General features: G+C 39.8%; 1 gene segment (V, D, J or C); it reads right to left on the bottom strand.

Annotated features, from left to right (window-relative positions):
• LOC106825207 (T cell receptor gamma constant 2-like) overlaps positions 1 to 21139 on the bottom strand; it is a 97119-nt gene that overhangs the window by 60815 nt on the left and 15165 nt on the right. The window contains 6 exon segments of the C gene segment in view: positions 14716 to 14763; positions 15028 to 15087; positions 18332 to 18379; positions 18644 to 18703; positions 20622 to 20669; positions 20970 to 21029. Coding sequence covers positions 14716 to 14763; positions 15028 to 15087; positions 18332 to 18379; positions 18644 to 18703; positions 20622 to 20669; positions 20970 to 21029 — 324 coding nt within the window.

The following is a 21139-nucleotide window of genomic DNA, read 5'->3' as shown; positions in this document are numbered from 1 at the left end:
TTTCACATTATGTATTTGGCTGTAAAAGTTGGAATTACAAAAGAGGGACAAGGAGAGAAAGTGAATACATATAAAAGGTCACCAGACATTGTATATTACTTTTATCATGAAATAGCGTCTTTCTCCTGGAGGTATGGTTCTGAATTAGTCTGAGTACTCCTATTTTGAGGCTACACTATGAGTTCATTGCCATCATTTTCCCTTTGTGTTTACCTAATTTGAATTAAAATGAACTAAATCATATGGTGAGCTATATTTTCAAACATGATTATACACCTCGATGCTTCACAGGAAGGCAGCTTGTCTATTAGTTTTCTTTCATTATCCACTGAGTCATTCAATAAAAACTCAATTGTGTGTAGTGGGAATGGCTCTGGTTTGGATGGAAACTGGCCATTTGTGCAGATCACATCAACTCCATGTGTGCTTGCTCTAAGAATGGACCAAATGACAGAAATGCAACCTGGAGGCTTACTAGGAAGCTGGGTGCTATTAAAGAAGAGTTGCTAAGGGAGGACAAAGGGATTAGGGACAGCTCCAGTATCTGCCATGGGACTGAACTCAATGGTGTTACCACAGCAAGAATGTCCTGACTCACGAGTGGAGTCGCATATACACCAAGCCTACAGATGATACCTAAGCCAGACATCAGTGTATTAATTTAGCCTGAGAAAGAACTCTCATCCAGACATGCAGGGTTCAACCAGCAGATGAAGCCAATCCTTGTAGGAAGCCCAGGCTCACCCAGAAGTTGCCTCACCAGCACAGATCAAGAAGAATGAAGTGAATGATTTGAATGTGCCATGAGTTCAGACTATGAAAGCCTAAAGTGTTGATCTCAACAATAGAGCTCTACTCCCCCTGGGACTGGACAGATTGAGTCCATGGCCTGGGCACCCACTCTGTACCCTGCGTGGGTTGGTGGGTGGGGGTGGGGACATTTGCTCTTTATGCTCACATTGCTGAACAGCTGCCCTCTACTTGAACCCATTCACACTTTTATCTGATGTTAATGTCCTTTACTGAGCCTTGCTCAGGTTGACTCTGACTCATTTTAGAGGGACTTAGATTATTCAGTAAATGACATTCAATTACACAGTTGGACTCAGGGCCTCTGTGTCTCTGTGTTATTGTGAGGGAAAAAGCACATCACTGTTGCCCACATCTACAGTCCATCCATGCTACCAGGTTCAGGGGCATGGGTCTTCTTTCACTCCGTCTACACTGAGAAAATAATACTAAAAGAGACCAACCTCAGTAAATCAAACAGCATGGAAAAGCTTGGATACTTGGTGGCCTGTTAAGATAATCTTAGTGCTCCAAGGTGTCCTGTCTGCTCTTTCCTTCAAAACAGGGTCACAAGAGCGGACTGAGATGCAGCATCTGAACAGTCCTGGGCATAAGACTGTGGCTAATTGGAGTAAATGCTGTAGATAAAAAGGAGGGCACCCCCTCCCCACAGCCTAAGAGTATATTTGACAGCAATCACATGTGTGTAGATGGATGTTTTCCTCCAATTAGCTGTTGCCTTTTGAAAGTGAGCAAGGTTGGTTGTGGTGTAACTGTCCTTAATTTATCTCATGACACCTTAGCCACTGCTCCCACAACCCCAACCAGTAGGGGTCGGTTTGAGTTTGAGAATTTTCCAAGAATCAGCCACATTTGACAGAGCACGTACACAAAAAAAGCCTGAGAAATAACACACCAGCGGCCACACCAGCCCCTTCCCGCCACCCAGGCTGTGCCCTCCACAACCTGTGCTCTCCCTCTCTGTGCCGCCTCGGTCAGGGCAGCCCAGGCCCAGTGCGGAAGGAAGCTGCTCAGAAGTTGGAAACCACAGAAGACACTGCCTAGCAGTGCCTGGCAGTGAAGTCAGCTGCACAAAGCTCTCAGTGATTTGCAATCTTCCCATCTTTTGTTCTGCTCTTTCCCAACATGAAAATAGTTCCAGCTCTCTAAGTAGGGGGCCAGGGATTGGGCCTAGACAATCTGATCAAATTCACGAGAGTAAAGGAGTAGATCTAATTAAATTTAACCATTCTTGTATCTGGTGGGTCTGTGTTTCCAAATGGGAATCTCTAGTTGATTTCCAAAAGAACATATTTCACAGAAACTGCAGCTGATTGTAAAGAAGTAAACAAAAATGTTTTCCCTATTTTAAATGAGACGTTGTTTATTTTTAATATATAAATGGTTTTTTACCTTAAAGCGATTAGAGAAAATAGAAAATATGCAATCTCTTATTTTTCCCCCTCCTACTATACATTGAACATGTTATTGTATGCCTATGCCTGTAGAAATACAGAGACACATATAAACGAGTGCCATACATGTTGGTATTATTATTCAGTAGAAGAAACGGTCAAAGTACGTGAACAAATGTTTCACAGAAAAAGAAATTTATATTTTCCATATATGAAAAGATGCTTCTCCTCACTCATAGTAAGAGAAAAGCAAATTAAAATGTCGACGAGAGACTATTTTTCAGCTATCAGATTAGAAAGACCTGAGGCACACTCTTGGCATTCACCGACAGTGTGGTAGAAGTACAAAATGGTGCTCTCTATACAGTGGGTGAGCTGGCGATACCTATCAAAATGTTCAATATACACACACTCAAAGTGACAGAAAACACTATTATAATTTCAGCATTTGGAAATGCGCCAACGGTCTATCACAGGGAACTGAGTTCATAAAATATTGTACATTCACCAGCGAAATATCATGCAGCCATGAATTGTCCCTCTACACTGACATGAGAAAAGCTCTAGGATGTTTAAGGAAAAAGCGAAGAGCAGAATAATGTACACCATTCACTATCTCGGTGTAAGAAGGGAGGAAATGAGAATATGTATTGATACATATACATTTATATGCATAGATTCATATTTGCATAAATTAAAACTGGAAGGATGCACAAGAAACAGAAGTAGGACCTTAAGAAGCAGGGAGATAGAGACAGTGTTTGAAACAAGATCACTCAATGCAGTTTTCAGAGTCTTTTGATTTTTGAACCACGTGAAGGCATTATCAACAATTTTATAGGGTTGTGCTATGCATATTACTTGTTAGCAAAACTTTCTGATGAATCTTACATTTCTTTGAACAATCTACACTTTCTGAAGATGTATATTTTACAATCATATGACATCCTTTAGTTTATTTTCTAGTTTCTTATTGGGCATCTGGCTTAATTTGGGGCTGCTATAGGAAGTGCCACATTGAGTGAATATCCTTGCACATAAATCATGTACATACCATTTGTTTCCTTGGGAAATCGATGGATGGAATGGTGAGAACACTTTCTGGGTTGCAACATGATCTTGCTTGTGTGATGGGCTCTGTGACCACTCCTCACCGCGAGCGATCTGGGACAGCAGCACCGGAGCTCAGGAGCTCTTTTAGTCACTTGCTGGCCTCCACTGCTGTGCACATTAGAATTACTGAAGAAGGTTTTTAAAAAAATCTCCTAACCTGTGCTGAAGACTTGGCCTCAGTGGTTTTTAAAGCCTCCCAAGAGGAGAGCTACTGGGATAATGGGTAGAGAGGCAGGTCTTAAGTCAGGCAGACCTGGAGTCATGCGGACTCAGGCACTATTCCATATTTGCTCTGGGACATATCTCTTAGCCTCTCTGGGACCTAGTCTTCTCATCAGAGAGATGAGTGTGATACCCATATGTGGTACAGTGAGAGCATTAGACATAAAGCACGTAAACTGCCTAGCAGAATTCCTGATGCTCACTAAGTGGTACACATTTGCCATTACTCAAACAAAGAAAAGATATCAAACAAGCAAAAAATAGAATAACAGAACATGACAGAGTCCATGCATTTACCCAGATGTGATTTCATGGCTAGGGAAACTTTTGAGTTTTTAGCCTTTTGGGTGAATTGTATCATGTTAGTGCAGTATCTCTGGTTATCTTATTACTCAGATTTTCTAATTGGCAGTTATATGGGACTTAGACTAATATAAAGGGAAAATCAAGTATTATTTTATTGTGACCTGCTTGATTGACAGAAAGCCTTCAAAAACGAAGTCTCTGAGGACAAGAATTCCAAAACAGTGGACAGAGTTCATAAGGGGGAAATTCTGAGAATTGTTGCCTTGAGGTTTCCCTTTGTTAGAGCTGAGAAACGTATGGAGACTAGCTCTATAAAGGTATTGAGACTTGAGTGTTTTTATGTGAAACTGTGTAAATCTTTGCCTGGTTTTTCCATTGCACACTTGTGGATGCAACCTGTTGTTCTGGTATTCATTTTACCCACCCAGGTACCATGGACTTTAATCACAGAAGTCCTATTGGTGGGTGGGAAGTCAGTGTATAAACGTCTTCCCAGCATAAGAATTGTGTGGCAGGTTGGCCTACAACCCTTGAATGTTCGAACATTATATGAGCAAGGTGAGAAAGTCTGGACGGTTCTCTTCACTAGCTCTTAGCCTAATAAGGAAGGAAATTTTCCTGTTTCAGCTGAAACTAAAGTAACCTGTTTCTACTCTAGTAGCAAATAACTGCTAGGTTAAGAGCAGAACTCCTACAGCCAGGCTTCTGGGGTTCAAATCTCACTTCTGTTTCTTATTAGCTGGCTAACTATGGGGACATTCTTTATCTCCTCTCTACTTGCTTCCCAATCTATAAAATAGAGGTAATTGTACAGATATCACAGGTTTTTTGTGAGACTTAAATAAGTTAAAGTGTATTTAGCCCAGTACCAGTAAGCACAATACCAGCATTTGCTGTTATTGCTTTCCTTGGAGGTTAAACATTGGCCTTGTAAATTGCACTAGACACCTCATATTATTTTATTTGATCACATCCTTCTAAAGCTGGATAACTTAGGCAATGTGACACGGTCAAGAACAAATGAAACAGCTAGTTATTGGCAGAGAAAGGAGCTCAGACTCTACCTATGGCATGTGAGATATGACCTCTAGGCTAGTGTTTCACCCACCACACCATGTGGCAGTCATGTTGTGGTGGAAAAGTACTGGAGAAAAAGGGCTGTATAAACAGCCTCATTCCTCAGAATTGCACCTGAACCCATCAGAGATTTCCACAGGTGATTCTGAGGACCTCCAGGCCCATTCACTCTAGAGGATGAGATGGGGTGTCAGAATAGTCCACCCAGAGAACACCAGCAATGGGCCTGCTCTGCCACAGACTCTCAGTCCATTTCATTAGCAGCTCCCAAAAGAGCAGTTACTAATCTAGGACACACACTCACACAATAAAGTAGGATTTCCATAGTGTTGACAACAAAGGAAGTAATTATAAGAACAGAGTATATACACGAGAAGAAAACACAGATGCACTCACAGCTCCTTAAGAAAATTCTCACTGACTCCTTGGAGGATGGCTTTAGTAAATAGGCAGTGTATGTTTTGCTTTGTTTTGTTTTTCCCAGTTGACAGTGCTTGAAGGGAAAGGCACCTGATAGTAGGTAAGAAAATACTGGTTCTGAGTTCAGAGAGACCTGGATTTAAATGAGTATTACTTACAAAGTAGCGACCTTGAGCATAGAACTTAATTTCTCCAATATCTACATTGTGGACCATATTCGCACCTACCTCCGGAGGCTATTAGAGTAATAATGAGGTTCCCACTGCATAGTTGAAATTCAGAGCCCCTATTCTGCCCACAGCAAACTTCTACGAGGGGAAAAATATTACAGATGACTATCAGTATTTTTGTGTATGCACATGGTCTATTATTCAAAAGTAGAACTGCCAACAGTGGACGCTAATGCTGTTGAGGACTTGCAAGTGCGAGGTATTATTAACACATTTAATCCAGGAGACAGGGTGCTGTAACTCCATTCTACAGATAAGGAGGTACAGATGCAGAGAGTCCAAAAGGCTTCCCTGAGGTCACAGATGCTAATGCCAGACACAGGATTCAAACCCAGGCACTCAGGGCTCAGAGTCCAGTGGCTTAATCCCTCCACTGCGATACCTCTTGGTGTGACCGCAGGTCTCATGTGGTTATTGTGAGGAGCAGGAAACACAGTCCTTGGGAAACACTAGTGTAGAGCTGAGCACACACAGTGCAAGTCGTGCTAGACATTATGGTGACCCCATCGGAATGTCCCAAACCAAATGAGTGTGAATCTGGTGATCCTTGAAAGAGAAGAAACCTGGGTGCCTTCATTTGACTGTGGCTCCTCTTGGAGCAAATGCCCCAAAGACAGCACCATGACCACTATCTCAGGGAAAGAATTAGAACTGTAGTATTGACCATCATCACAGCCAACGTTGGACTTGTTTGCTCAGGTGTCATGCTGTTTCTTACCTCGGACTTTCAGTTAGATTTCACCAAATTAAAGGACACATAGACAAAAGTAGACTCTTGATTTCTTTTATTGTGCCTATTATGAAAAACAGTGTACAGACTTTTCAAGAAACAACAATGGTAGCTTAAGGATGTGTAAAATGGAAGGCTTCAAGGAGGTCATCTGGTTTAATGGCCCTAAGGGACATAACTAGAGCTGCATGTTGTCTGTGCTCAGAAAGCATGATTATTCGAGTCCTGGAGGAGCTGATGGAGATGCTGGAGAGTGTGATGCTGAAAGACGACCCTGTGGCCCTGCCCCTGAGAAATGGCAGAACTCGTTGTTACAGAATAAGATTTTCTGGTTGCCCAGTGGTTTAGAAAACTATTTTCTAACGTTGATATAACAGAAAAATACCCCATGAACTGAAATAACCCATACAAAGAGAGAAACCCCAAATAGATCCTTGGCAGACAGTTTTAGGGAAAATAAACAATGGAGGAAAGTTGCCTTCTTTGTGCCACCAGCTGTTACAAACTCTTTCCGTTGCCACAGACTGCTGCTCTCCTCAACAGACAGAAGGCCATGATGGCAGAGTAGACCACGCTCATGATGAGGAGGAGGAGGTAGGCGTAACAGGCCAAAGTGTTGCTGAGCTGCAGCTGCAGGGCGTCTAAGAGAAGTCATATGATTAGATTCACCTGTCCTTTTGAAAGGATGGGACATATGAATTGGAAGGTGGTCACAGTTATTTATTTCTAACGACCTACATTGCCTTGACACGCTGCACTATCAAACCCAAGAGTAAACAGGTACCCTACCCCCACTAACAACAACAGCAACAACAACAACAACAACAAGATGACTCGGAATACAGTTGACAAGTTATGTCGATCAACAACCTCTGCTAAATTCACTTAGAATATTCCATAATAAAAAAGTGAGGTTGCATATTTAATGAATGAATCCAATGGGAGAAAAGTATTTGTGATAAATAGCTTTTAGCATTTCTTCACCCCACCAAGTCTCAAAGCCATAATAATAGCTAATATTCCTTAACTACTAAGCAAGTGCCAAACACTCATTCTGAGAGCTTTGCATGCAAAGCTTTAATCTTATTTAATTTTTATAATAACATATGATACCATTATTTTCATTCCCATTTCACAAACAATCTGATGATGGAGACAGGTAATTTGCCTCATGACATGCATTTAGTAAGTAACAGAAGCCAAAATTTCACCCCGGTTCCGTGACTTTAAAGAACACATTCTTAGCCATTCTGTCATTCTGCATCTCCGAATGCAAGAAATGCCTCAGACATCAAAAGGTTATGCATAAATATAAAGTGAGACTCTGATTTAGACACAACTGAGTCAATACACGTTGTGTATACATTGAGATTCCTATGAAGAATACAATCCATGGAAATTTGGTGGCGTTCACAGTGGGGTGGGCGGGAGGTTTGAGTAAAGAGGGTATTATGTAACATGGAGAAAGCAGTTAATCCAAATTCTCTGAAACTTTAGGAAATCGTGGCCCACTCACCTGTCCTTCCTAAATGCCCCTCATTGTGGCTATGGTGTTACAGGATATTTGCACTTAATACCCTTTGAGGTTTTTCAAGAAATAAGTGAAGTCAAGAAATAACAACAATGATAGTGAACCAGACTGTCTATTCAATGAACCACAAGGCAGAGTCTCTTCCTGTGGAATTCCCCTTTTTCATGTTGTATCTTCGTAGATTCAAAACTCCAGCATCATTAGTACTTCTTGTGGAAAGAGATTTCAGAGGTGATGTGCTCATAACAGCTTGCCCTTGTTTAGGTAAGGTGTTAGCAGAGGGCCAGAGCCCCCTTGATGTGGGAAAGGAGGGAAGATCAGCAGGGCTAGAGCCAATGCTTCTAGTCACTTTCTTTGTACATATGTAGAGAGAAAGGGCCAGAAACTAGCACTGTTTCTGTGCCAGCTAAATGAGATACCCTATGCTGGACATTCCACATAGATGATATTATCTCTTCAATAACTGAGTTAGGTGTAATTATTCCTGGTTAGCCGATGAGAAAAGCGCTGCTCAGAAAATATAAGTAATTTTCCTATATGGATGCAAGTAATCATTAAAAGAACTGGGATCAAGTCCAGTGTGTGATACTGTGAATCCTGTGCACTGAGCCACCCCCCACTATGTGTCCATCCTATCTCAGGTACTTGGCTTTAAGTTTCTTGTTCTAGGACTGTATCTTAGAGGAAGAAGAAAGAACTAAGTGTATGAACTCTGGATTCAGATGGCTGGTGTGAAACTCCTGATCTAGCTGTGTGGCATGGTGCCGGGGACTTATTAATTTTAGCTCATTGCCCTTATCTGTAAAAGGGGAAAACATGTTCTACGACTTCATGAGAGTATTATGAGAATTAAACAAGAAAATGCATGCAAAACCCAGCACTAAGCCTTCTGTATATGAAGCTCTCAGTATCCTTAGTTCCTGTTTTTAGGTGCTGGGAAGGACCAGAGACTTAAAAAAGAAAATTCTAGATGCAGCTTTTATCATGTATCCCTCAGTCATTACAGACGAAAGCCACACAAATGAATGAAGTCCATTGTTGACATAATTCAGAGCCTGTCACTGAACTCTAATTTGCAGTCATCTCATCCCTAAACCAGCATTTACTGTGTTTAGATGACTCCTAGGAAGCGATGCATTGATTTAAAATATCACTCTGTCTGTTCTGCAACATCCAGCCTTTCTTGTTTTTGTACCTTCAAAGTGAAGTTTATCAAGAAGAAAAAAACGCTACAGCAAGACATAAAGACAAACATATACAAAAACTTACTGCTTTCACCATTCCAACAAGCTTTTGTGGAGTTGATAGCAGGGACCTCTAGAAGAAATAAGAACAAGTTGTAGTCAATTCTTCATGCCTATGATTTAACAGTGTGATATATATGTATTTGCATGTGTGTCTGCATACACATATATACACATATACACACATATATGTAAAATCTGCCAACAGACTGGGAATAAATTCATAAAAATATGAGACCCACAATTTCAGGAATAATTGGTCTTCTCAACCAAGTAGAAGAGGAGTTACGAAGATAATTTGATTAGTAGTGAAAAAAATGCTACAGCATGATATGGAGGAAAACAAACAAAAACTTACCACTTTCCTCTTTTGAGAAATCTTTTGCAGAAAAAACAGCAGTGACCTCTAGAAGGAATGAGAGCAAGTATTAGTCAATTGTGCATGCCCATTATCTGACAGTGTGTGTGTATAAATGTATTTATACATATACATATGTGTGTGTATATATATGTATAAAATTTACTGAGACACAGGAGAGAAAGTCGCTAAAAATATGAAATTATGAGCCCCACATTTCTAAGAATAATTTGTCTTTCGTGTTTTAAGCCCGAGAAGTATAAAAGTTAAGTTAATGAGGACAGAAAAAAACCTATAGCATGACAGAGAGGCAAATATAGACATTGGCTTACTGCTTTCCTCTGTCGTGTAAGCCTTTGTGGAACCAATAGTGGTGGCCCTTGAGGTGACAACTAGAAGAAATGAGAGCAAGATTAGTCAATTATCCATTCCCATCGCTCCATAGTGTGTGTATGTGTTTATATGAGTATGTGTGTATGCACACACACACACACACACACACACACACACACATAATCCGCTGAGAGTGAGACTGTCCTTTAAAGTATGAACCCTACAATTCCAGGCATAGGTCATCTGATTCTCTGTAGTTCAGTGGATCTAATTCATGTATTGTGTTTGTGCACAGGAAAATCTTGACCTTTATAAAATATACGTTTTGTTTTCCTTTGTCACAACTGAATGGTTATACTCAAGACTGTCTTGCTTTCCTTCTGTATTCACAGCTCCTGGCACAGCACCTGCCACAAACGAGTGGAGGGGAAAACACTTGTCAAACAGAAAAATAAATGGAAAATGTCTCTACTGTATTCTTCAGCACGTACTGCTGACATGAAGAGTAGCTACCAAAATCAATTCACCAGCTCTCAGAATCCACAACTGTATCTCATGTTTGAAGGAATATAATTTTGGCAAATTTCTCACAAAGCAAAGCAAGCATGCACACGTTTCTAAATTGTGCACATCACTGCATCCCCAACTCATGCACGTGATTTTCTCGAGTAGTGCTGTTTTGGACGTGACACCAATATGAATAAAAGCTAATAGTGATTATTACTGTGCCAGGCACTATGTTAAATGCTCCACATGCGCTGTCTCGTTTGATGCTCCAGTCACACTGAAGTGAGTTGTAGTTTGGAGGAGTCCTTGTTGCAAATGATGAAACAAGGTTGAGAGTATAAGTAACTTGCCAAGAGTCATACCAGTGATGGCAGACCCAGCATTCAAAGGATCCTTGTAGCAGATCAGTGAGATAGATCATGTGGAAAGTACTTTGTAAAAATAACCCATAGAAATAGAAAAATCATTTATAGAGAAACAAAATAATTCCAAATGCGGACAATACAAACATTTTCTTCTCTCCAGATATGTTACATATTCTTAGCAAATGAATTTCTTACTGCAGGAGCTCAGCATTTCAGTGCAATTCTTTCCAAACATAGAAAGACAGGCCAAGTCACATTTATACTTCTCATAATATACACATGAGGTGAGACTTATATACAATGTCAAAAAAAAGAGGGAAGACGTATAAAGGTAATTTTTTTTAAAGACTATTTCATGGATGAAAACTGATTTGAAACCATTGTTTTAGTTAACGCTTTTTCCACAAGATGTGTTCCTGTTCATATGGATGTCATTCTGGTATGAAATTTTATGCACCCAATGAAACCTCTTTCTGATGGCATTAAAACTGGACATGAGATATAAGATTTGGAATAAATTCCAAGAATGAAATGATAGCATAATCATATTTATATACTAAAATGTCTTCAAGAACTGACTTTAACATTTCTTAAGAGTCTCTTTCTTTTCCTTAACAATGACTTACTCATCAAAAGATAAATCAGACTCTCTTATTACCATCCACTGATTGAAGTAAAAACAATAAACACTTTTCATAATAAAATTTGTGTATGCATCCTAAGTGCTCTTCCTCAACCAAGGTTGGTCAAAAACCTGTACCAGACTAGTTTTATCTTCTTCAAAGACACTTCATTGATTTGTCCTTTCAAGCAACATTCTAAGCTTTTATCAAAAACAAAGAAACTTTCAAGAAACAGCTTTATAAATGAACTGTAGAACGACATCAACAGAAATGTGCTTAATAGCTGTCTTGCCCTGAGAAGCCCATGCAGACAGACATTTGTTTCAGAAATTAGGTGCCACATAAAACACATGACCAACTGAACTTCTCTATGATGATCATCACCATGGAACTTACTATACTTATTTTTCCCTGATCACTAAAAAAATCACAACTTAACAGGACACTTCAGCCCAGTGGTTATACTAAATTTGTGCTTTGCATACATCGCTTCCCCTCTACTTCTCAGCTATAGAAATACTAAATTAGGGCTGTTGTTTTAATGTCTCCTTAGAGAGTTTTAGGAAAGGTAATTAAAAATACAATAAATACATAAGTAAATACGTCTATGTAGCATTTTCATAAGCAAGTGTTTTTACTGAAAATATTTCATTTGCTTTTCGTCACAGCCCCAGGAGAAAGCCAAGGCAAGTTTTCCAACCTAATTTCACTGGTGAAACTGAGGATCCGAGAAGATAAAGACTGCCTTCCTAATTCAGACTGGTACGCAGCAAAGGTCTTCACAGAATTTGTTATGTGCTTGCTCCCTACAGCTTCAAAAGGGCTTGTTAACCACAGGGCAATGTATAACTCAATTTCTCCTTGTTTATAGGTGCTCTGTGGCCTTTGGTCTGTTGTGTTCATACTCAGAACTTAAGTCCTGAATCTAGACAGTTACAGAACCAAATGCAGGACCACGGCACATTGAGCCCTCTGCCCACACTGTCTGAATTATACAGAATCTGCAACAAAGGGACTCCTTTGGGACATCATGCCTGAATCACCAGTGACTTTGTGTGATTAGGAAGAGAATCTATTCTCTTAAAACAGATCCTCCATGGCACAGTAATTCATCACAGTGTACTCATCCACACATCCCTCCCAGGCATGACACAGGCCAGTTCTGCAATAAACATTTGTTGTGCTCTATTTACCAAGAAACGCATTCATTATGTAGAATGAAAGTATGTGTGTACATGTTAGCCTCACCCAATCTTTAATTATGACATTTTAGCGTGCGTTGTTAGGTAAAATACAAACCTGGAAAATCTAAGAAGATAAAAAATTTACAGGCATAATTATTTGACTTTTGGTCAAGCTGCCATCTGGCTCCCTCATATGAACATCATTTTGTAACCTAACGGCATTGTTTTTGGGTTATACTTTGTGTATGGCAAGATGAAAGTTAGAGTGACTTTTCTTGCTGATTAGCACATTCCTGGAAGACGTATAATTGTTCTTATTTCCTGATCAACTAAGATCATCCAAAGTGGAATCTCATTCTGAGCATTTCTTGCGTGCCAAGTGCTAGGTGCGGTCGCATATCTTGTTTCATTTAATCCATAAAACCACCCTAAAAAACTCCACTGTGACCTTAATATTTTGCAGGATGAATCTCAGTCTTTGATAGGTTAAGTAAATTTTACTTTTTCTTTTTCTTTGTTATGCTCGAAATCTATACTATTTTAATTGTATGGGGAAATAGAAAGACATTTATGATAACAATAAATGGAGAAACATTTAAGAAAGACTTATATTTGTTTAATTAATGGTAATGATGGTGAGCCAGACTAGTTATTCAGTGAACAAGACTGAGTCTCTTCTGAGGAGAAAATTTCCCTTTTACATGCTTTATCTTCAAACAGTTAGAACTCCAGAATCATTAGCATCTGTTGTGCAAAGGGATCTCAAAGGTGATGTGCTCACAACTCCTTGCCCTTGGTTAGGGAAAGTGTTAGCTGAGGTCAGAGCCCTCCTGATATTGCAAACGGAGGAAAGATCAGCAGGGCTAGAGCCAATGCTTCTAGCCACTTTCTTGGTACAGATATAGGGAGAAAGGGCCATAAGCTAGTGCTGCTTCAGTGCCACCTCAATGAGATAGCCTACGCAAATCAATCCACATAGGTGAACTTATCTCATCAGTAACTGAGTTAGGTGTAATTATCCTGTTTGGTAGGTATGAAAAGTCCTGCTCAGGAAATGTAATTTTCCTATATTGATGCAACAAATCATTAAAAGAACCGGGGTTGAAGTCCAGTCTGTGATACTGTGAAGCCCGTGCAATTACCCATCCCCCTCCTTGAGTCCATCGTGTCTCGGGGCCTTGGGTTTGGGGTTTGCTGCTCTAGGACCATATGGCAGAGGAAGAAGAAAGAACTGAGCAGGTGTATGAAGTCGTGATTCAGATGGCTGGGTTGAATCCCCAGGTCCAGCTGTGTGGTAAGTGGCAGGGAGCATCGTTAATTTTAACTCATTGTGCTCATCCATAAAATGGGGAAAATATATTGCATCACTTCCTAGGGATATTATAAGAATTAGACAAAAAGAATGCTTGCAAGACCCAGCACAACACCTTCTGTATAGGAAGCTCTCAGTACATATCAGTTTGTGTTGTTAGCTACTATCAAAGACCAAAGACAAAAAGATCTGGAAACACCTTGATATCATGTGTTCCTCAGTCGTTAGAAACAAAAGCCACACAAATGCTGGAAGCCCACTGTGGAAATAATTCAGAGCCTATCACGGCACCCTCTAATTTACAGTCGTCTCATCCCAAACCAGCATTGACTGTGTTAAGAAGACTCCAGGAAATGATGGATCGATTTGCAATATCACTTGGTATTCTCTACAAAATCCAGCCATTCTAGTATTTCTATCTTAAGATAGGGAAGTTCAAAACTTAAGTTTCTTAGGATGACACAAATGCTATCTCGTGAAATAATGGCCAACATGCACAAGATTAATGGCTTTCATCTTTTAGGTAAGATTTTGTAGAACAAACAGCAGTCACCTATAGAAGAAATGAGAGATGTATTAGTCTACTGTGCGTAGCTGTAAGTCGAGAGTTGAAATATATGAGTATGTATGTATGCATGTGTGTGTGTTTCTGTTTGTGTGTACCTATATACATTTAGATTTATCTATTTATACATATTTATATGTATAATATAAATATTATATTATCTCTCTCTCTCTCTCTCTCTCTCTCTCTCTCTCTCTATATATATATATATATATATATAAAATCTGCCAACAGAGCCACAGGAGAGATACTCATCAAAAATATGTGCCCTACAATTCCAGGGATAATTAGTGTTGTCTGCTATAAACTAGTGAGGTTCAAAATGTAATTTGATGAAGAGGGAAAAAAATGCCATAGCATGACATGAAGGCAAGCAGAGAAAAAAACTTACCAGTTTGCTCAGTTGGGGAAGCTGTTGTAGGTGCAATAGTAGTGACAGCTGGAAGAAATGAGAGAAAGTGTTAGACGATTGTCCAGGCCCATCATTTGACAGTGTCTGTACGTAAGTACGATTATATGTAGGTATATATAATCTACAGACAGACAGGAGACAGTCACTAAAAACATGAAAGTTATGAGCTCCGCAATTCCAGCAATAATTGGTCTTTTATATCCTAAACCAGAGAAGTACAAAAGTTAAGTTGATTAGGAGGGGAAAAAATCCTACAGTATGACAGAGTGGCAGACATAGACAGTGACTTACTGCTTTGCTCTGTCGTATAAGCCTTTGTAGAACCAACAGTTGTGGCCATTGAGGTGACAACTAGAAGAAATGAGAGCAAGATTAGACAATTGTTCATGCCCATTGCTCGATAGTGTGGGCATGTGTTTATATGTGTGTGTATGCACACACACACACACAAACACACACACACACACACACATAATCCGCTGACAGTGAGACTGTCCTTAAAATGATGAGCCCTACAATTCCAGGACTGGTTCATGTGAATCTATGTAATTCAATAGATCTAATTCATAAGCTGTCTTTCTGCATGTTGACCTTCATGAAGAAAACATTGTTCCATGTTTATCACACCTGGACGTTAATATCCAAGACTATATTGTTGTCCTTCTGTATTCACAGCTACAAGGACAGTGCCTGTCACAAAGGAAGTGATGGGGAAATACTTGCCTAATGGAAAAAGAAACAGAAAATGTGACTACGGTCTTCAGCACACACTCCTGACATGAAGAGTTGCTACCAAAATCAATCAATTAACTCCCAGAATCCACAACAGAATGTCACATTTGAAGGGGTCTGTTTTAGGCACCTTTCCCATGAGAGCAAATGACTCACACACACCTTTCTTTTCAGAGCATACATATCCCAACATCCCCAACTCATGCCCAACATTTTCCGGAGTTCTGGGGTCTGTGGATGCGACAACAGTATGATTCCCTCTTATTTATATGTGCCCGGGGGCTTTGGTCTGTTGTGTTCATACTCAGGACTTTAAGTCCGAAGTCTAGACTGTTAGCAGAAGACTGCCAAGACCAAGAAACGTTCAGTCCTCTGCCCACACTGTCTAAATATGTGCAGCATCTGCATCAAAGGGACTCCTTTGAGACATCATGCCTGAATCACCAGTGACCCTGAGTTATTAAGAGGAGAATCTATTCTCTTACAGTAATGCATCCTCCTTAGGGCGGCAATTCTTCCTAGTGTCCTCATCCACACATCCCTTCCAGGCCTGGCACAGGCCAGTTCTGTAATAATTTGTTGAGCTGCCTTTACCAATGGCAAGAAATAGATTCGTTAAGTAGAACGGAAGTATGCGTGTACACAGTAGTCTTACCCAATCTTTAATTATGAAATTTTACCTTGCGCTGGTAAAAAAAAATACAAACCTGGAACACCTAAGACCATTCTAAAACTGCAGTGGCAAAATTATCTGACTTTCTGTTCAGTTACCATCTGGTTCCCTCCAATGAACACCGTGTGGTCACCTAATAGCATTGTTTGGGGGTTGCACTCTGTGCATAGCAAGATGAAAGGCAGACTGACTCTGCTTGCTGAGAAGAACATTCCTGTAAAATGTATAATTGTTGTTATATCCTGATTAACTAAGATCATCCAAAGTGGAACCTCTTTTTGAGCATTGCGAGTGTGCTAAGTGCTAGGTGCTTTCACGCATCCTGTTTCATTTAATTCATACACCAACCCTAAAAAACACCACTGTGGCCTTAATATGTTGGAAGATTTATCTCTGCTCTGAAAAGTTAAGTAAACTTTAATTTTTCTTTTTCTTTGTTATGTTCAAAGCCTATAATATATTAATTCTATGGGTAAATAGAGCGACATTTATGCTACCAATAAATGGAAAATCTTTTAAGAAAGATTTCTATTTGTTTAATTACTTAACATTCTGATGAGTCAGACTAGTTATTAAGCGAACCACAAGACTGTGTTTCTTCCTTAGAAAATTTCCCTTTTTACGTGCTTTACCTTCAAACAGTCAGAACTCCAGAATCATTAGCATCTGTTGTGCAAAGGGATCTCAAAGGTGATGTGCTCACAACTCCTTGCCCTTGGTTAGGGAAAGTGTTAGCTGAGGTCCAGAGACCTCCTGATATTGCAAACGGAGGAAAGATCAGCAGGGCTAGAGCCAATGCTTCTAGCCACTTTTTGGTACAGATATAGGGAGAAAGGGCCATAAGCTAGTGCTGCTTCAGTGCCACCTCAATGAGATAGCCTACGCAAATCAATCCACATAGGTGAACTTATCTCATCAGTAACTGAGTTAGGTGTAATTATCCTGTTTGGTAGGTATGAAAAGTCCTGCTCAGGAAATGTAATTTTCCTATATTGATGCAACAAATCATTAAAAGAACCGGGGTTGAAGTCCAGTCTGTGATACTGTGAAGCCCGTGCAATTACCCATCCCCCTCCTTGAGTCCATCGTGTCTCGGGGCCTTGGGTTTGGGGTTTGCTGCTCTAGGACCATATGGCAGAGGAAGAAGAAAGAACTGAGCAGGTGTATGAAGTCGTGATTCAGATGGCTGGGTTGAATCCCCAGGTCCAGCTGTGTGGTAAGTGGCAGGGAGCATCGTTAATTTTAACTCATTGTGCTCATCCATAAAATGGGGAAAATATATTGCATCACTTCCTAGGGATATTATAAGAATTAGACAAAAAGAATGCTTGCAAGACCCAGCACAACACCTTCTGTATAGGAAGCTCTCAGTACATATCAGTTTGTGTTGTTAGCTACTATCAAAGACCAAAGACAAAAAGATCTGGAAACACCTTGATATCATGTGTTCCTCAGTCGTTAGAAACAAAAGCCACACAAATGCTGGAAGCCCACTGTGGAAATAATTCAGAGCCTATCACGGCACCCTCTAATTTACAGTCGTCTCATCCCAAACCAGCATTGACTGTGTTAAGAAGACTCCAGGAAATGATGGATCGATTTGCAATATCACTTGGTATTCTCTACAAAATCCAGCCATTCTAGTATTTCTATCTTAAGATAGGGAAGTTCAAAACTTAAGTTTCTTAGGATGACACAAATGCTATCTCGTGAAATAATGGCCAACATGCACAAGATTAATGGCTTTCATCTTTTAGGTAAGATTTTGTAGAACAAACAGCAGTCACCTATAGAAGAAATGAGAGATGTATTAGTCTACTGTGCGTAGCTGTAAGTCGAGAGTTGAAATATATGAGTATGTATGTATGCATGTGTGTGTGTTTCTGTTTGTGTGTACCTATATACATTTAGATTTATCTATTTATACATATTTATATGTATAATATAAATATTATATTATCTCTCTCTCTCTCTCTCTCTCTCTCTCTCTCTCTATATATATATATATATATATATATAAAATCTGCCAACAGAGCCACAGGAGAGATACTCATCAAAAATATGTGCCCTACAATTCCAGGGATAATTAGTGTTGTCTGCTATAAACTAGTGAGGTTCAAAATGTAATTTGATGAAGAGGGAAAAAAATGCCATAGCATGACATGAAGGCAAGCAGAGAAAAAAACTTACCAGTTTGCTCAGTTGGGGAAGCTGTTGTAGGTGCAATAGTAGTGACAGCTGGAAGAAATGAGAGAAAGTGTTAGACGATTGTCCAGGCCCATCATTTGACAGTGTCTGTACGTAAGTACGATTATATGTAGGTATATATAATCTACAGACAGACAGGAGACAGTCACTAAAAACATGAAAGTTATGAGCCCCGCAATTCCAGCAATAATTGGTCTTTTATATCCTAAACCAGAGAAGTACAAAAGTTAAGTTGATTAGGAGGGGAAAAAATCCTACAGTATGACAGAGTGGCAGACATAGACAGTGACTTACTGCTTTGCTCTGTCGTATAAGCCTTTGTAGAACCAACAGTTGTGGCCATTGAGGTGACAACTAGAAGAAATGAGAGCAAGATTAGACAATTGTTCATGCCCATTGCTCGATAGTGTGGGCATGTGTTTATATGTGTGTGTATGCACACACACACACACAAACACACACACACACACACACATAATCCGCTGACAGTGAGACTGTCCTTAAAATGATGAGCCCTACAATTCCAGGACTGGTTCATGTGAATCTATGTAATTCAATAGATCTAATTCATAAGCTGTCTTTCTGCATGTTGACCTTCATGAAGAAAACATTGTTCCATGTTTATCACACCTGGACGTTAATATCCAAGACTATATTGTTGTCCTTCTGTATTCACAGCTACAAGGACAGTGCCTGTCACAAAGGAAGTGATGGGGAAATACTTGCCTAATGGAAAAAGAAACAGAAAATGTGACTACGGTCTTCAGCACACACTCCTGACATGAAGAGTTGCTACCAAAATCAATCAATTAACTCCCAGAATCCACAACAGAATGTCACATTTGAAGGGGTCTGTTTTAGGCACCTTTCCCATGAGAGCAAATGACTCACACACACCTTTCTTTTCAGAGCATACATATCCCAACATCCCCAACTCATGCCCAACATTTTCCGGAGTTCTGGGGTCTGTGGATGCGACAACAGTATGATTCCCTCTTATTTATATGTGCCCGGGGGCTTTGGTCTGTTGTGTTCATACTCAGGACTTTAAGTCCGAAGTCTAGACTGTTAGCAGAAGACTGCCAAGACCAAGAAACGTTCAGTCCTCTGCCCACACTGTCTAAATATGTGCAGCATCTGCATCAAAGGGACTCCTTTGAGACATCATGCCTGAATCACCAGTGACCCTGAGTTATTAAGAGGAGAATCTATTCTCTTACAGTAATGCATCCTCCTTAGGGCGGCAATTCTTCCTAGTGTCCTCATCCACACATCCCTTCCAGGCCTGGCACAGGCCAGTTCTGTAATAATTTGTTGAGCTGCCTTTACCAATGGCAAGAAATAGATTCGTTAAGTAGAACGGAAGTATGCGTGTACACAGTAGTCTTACCCAATCTTTAATTATGAAATTTTACCTTGCGCTGGTAAAAAAAAATACAAACCTGGAACACCTAAGACCATTCTAAAACTGCAGTGGCAAAATTATCTGACTTTCTGTTCAGTTACCATCTGGTTCTCTCCAATGAACACCGTGTGGTCACCTAATAGCATTGTTTGGGGGTTGCACTCTGTGCATAGCAAGATGAAAGGCAGACTGACTCTGCTTGCTGAGAAGAACATTCCTGTAAAATGTATAATTGTTGTTATATCCTGATTAACTAAGATCATCCAAAGTGGAACCTCTTTTTGAGCATTGCGAGTGTGCTAAGTGCTAGGTGCTTTCACGCATCCTGTTTCATTTAATTCATACACCAACCCTAAAAAACACCACTGTGGCCTTAATATGTTGGAAGATTTATCTCTGCTCTGAAAAGTTAAGTAAACTTTAATTTTTCTTTTTCTTTATTATGTTCAAAGCCTATAATATATTAATTCTATGGGTAAATAGAGCGACATTTATGCTACCAATAAATGGAAAATCTTTTAAGAAAGATTTCTATTTGTTTAATTACTTAACATTTTGATGAGTCAGACTAGTTATTAAGTGAACCACAAGACTGTTTCTTCCGGACAAAATTTCCCTTTTACATGTTTTATCATCAAGGGTCAGACCTGCAGAATCCTTAGCACTTGTTGTGGAAAGGGATCGCAGATGTGATGTGCTCCTAACTTCATGCCCTTAGCCAGGTAAGGTGTTAGCTGAAGTCGACAGCATTATTCCAGGAATAACTATCCTTGTCTACTACAACCAGTCAACTTCTGGAGGTGATTTGATCAGCAGGGAAAGAAATATCTTAGCATGTCATGCAGGCAAGCATATACACAAACTTACCTCTTTGCTTTCTTGGGGAAGCTCTTGTAGAACCAACAGCAGTGACCTCTACAAGAAAGGAGAGGAAGGATTTCTCAATTTTCTGTGCCCATTGTTTGAGAATGCCTGTATATCTATCTATCTACACATCTATCTATCTATCTATTTATCTATCTATCTATCTGTATATTTATCTATACTGTTGGCAGACAATAGAAACAGTTACTAAAAATATAAAAGTTATGAGCTCCACAATTCCAAGAATAATAGGTCTTTGTATTTTAAGTCTGAGAAGTACAAAAGTGAAGTTGATCAGGAGGGGGAAAAGCCTATAGCATGAGAGAGAGGCAAAGATACACAATAACTTACTGCTTTTATCTTTCAGATAAGGCTTTGCAGAAGAAATACTAGGGGCCATTGAGGTGATGACTAGAAGAAATGGGAAAAAGTATTAGTAGTTATTCTTGCCCAATGCTCGATAGCGTGGGTATATGTTTATATGAGTATGTGTGTATGCACACACACACACACACATAATC

This window comes from Equus asinus, chromosome 1 (genome assembly GCF_041296235.1).
Source record: "Equus asinus isolate D_3611 breed Donkey chromosome 1, EquAss-T2T_v2, whole genome shotgun sequence".
Classification (NCBI taxonomy): Eukaryota; Metazoa; Chordata; class Mammalia; order Perissodactyla; family Equidae; genus Equus; species Equus asinus.
Note: the sequence above shows the minus strand (reverse complement) of the source record. Positions and strands in the feature narration are given on the sequence as shown.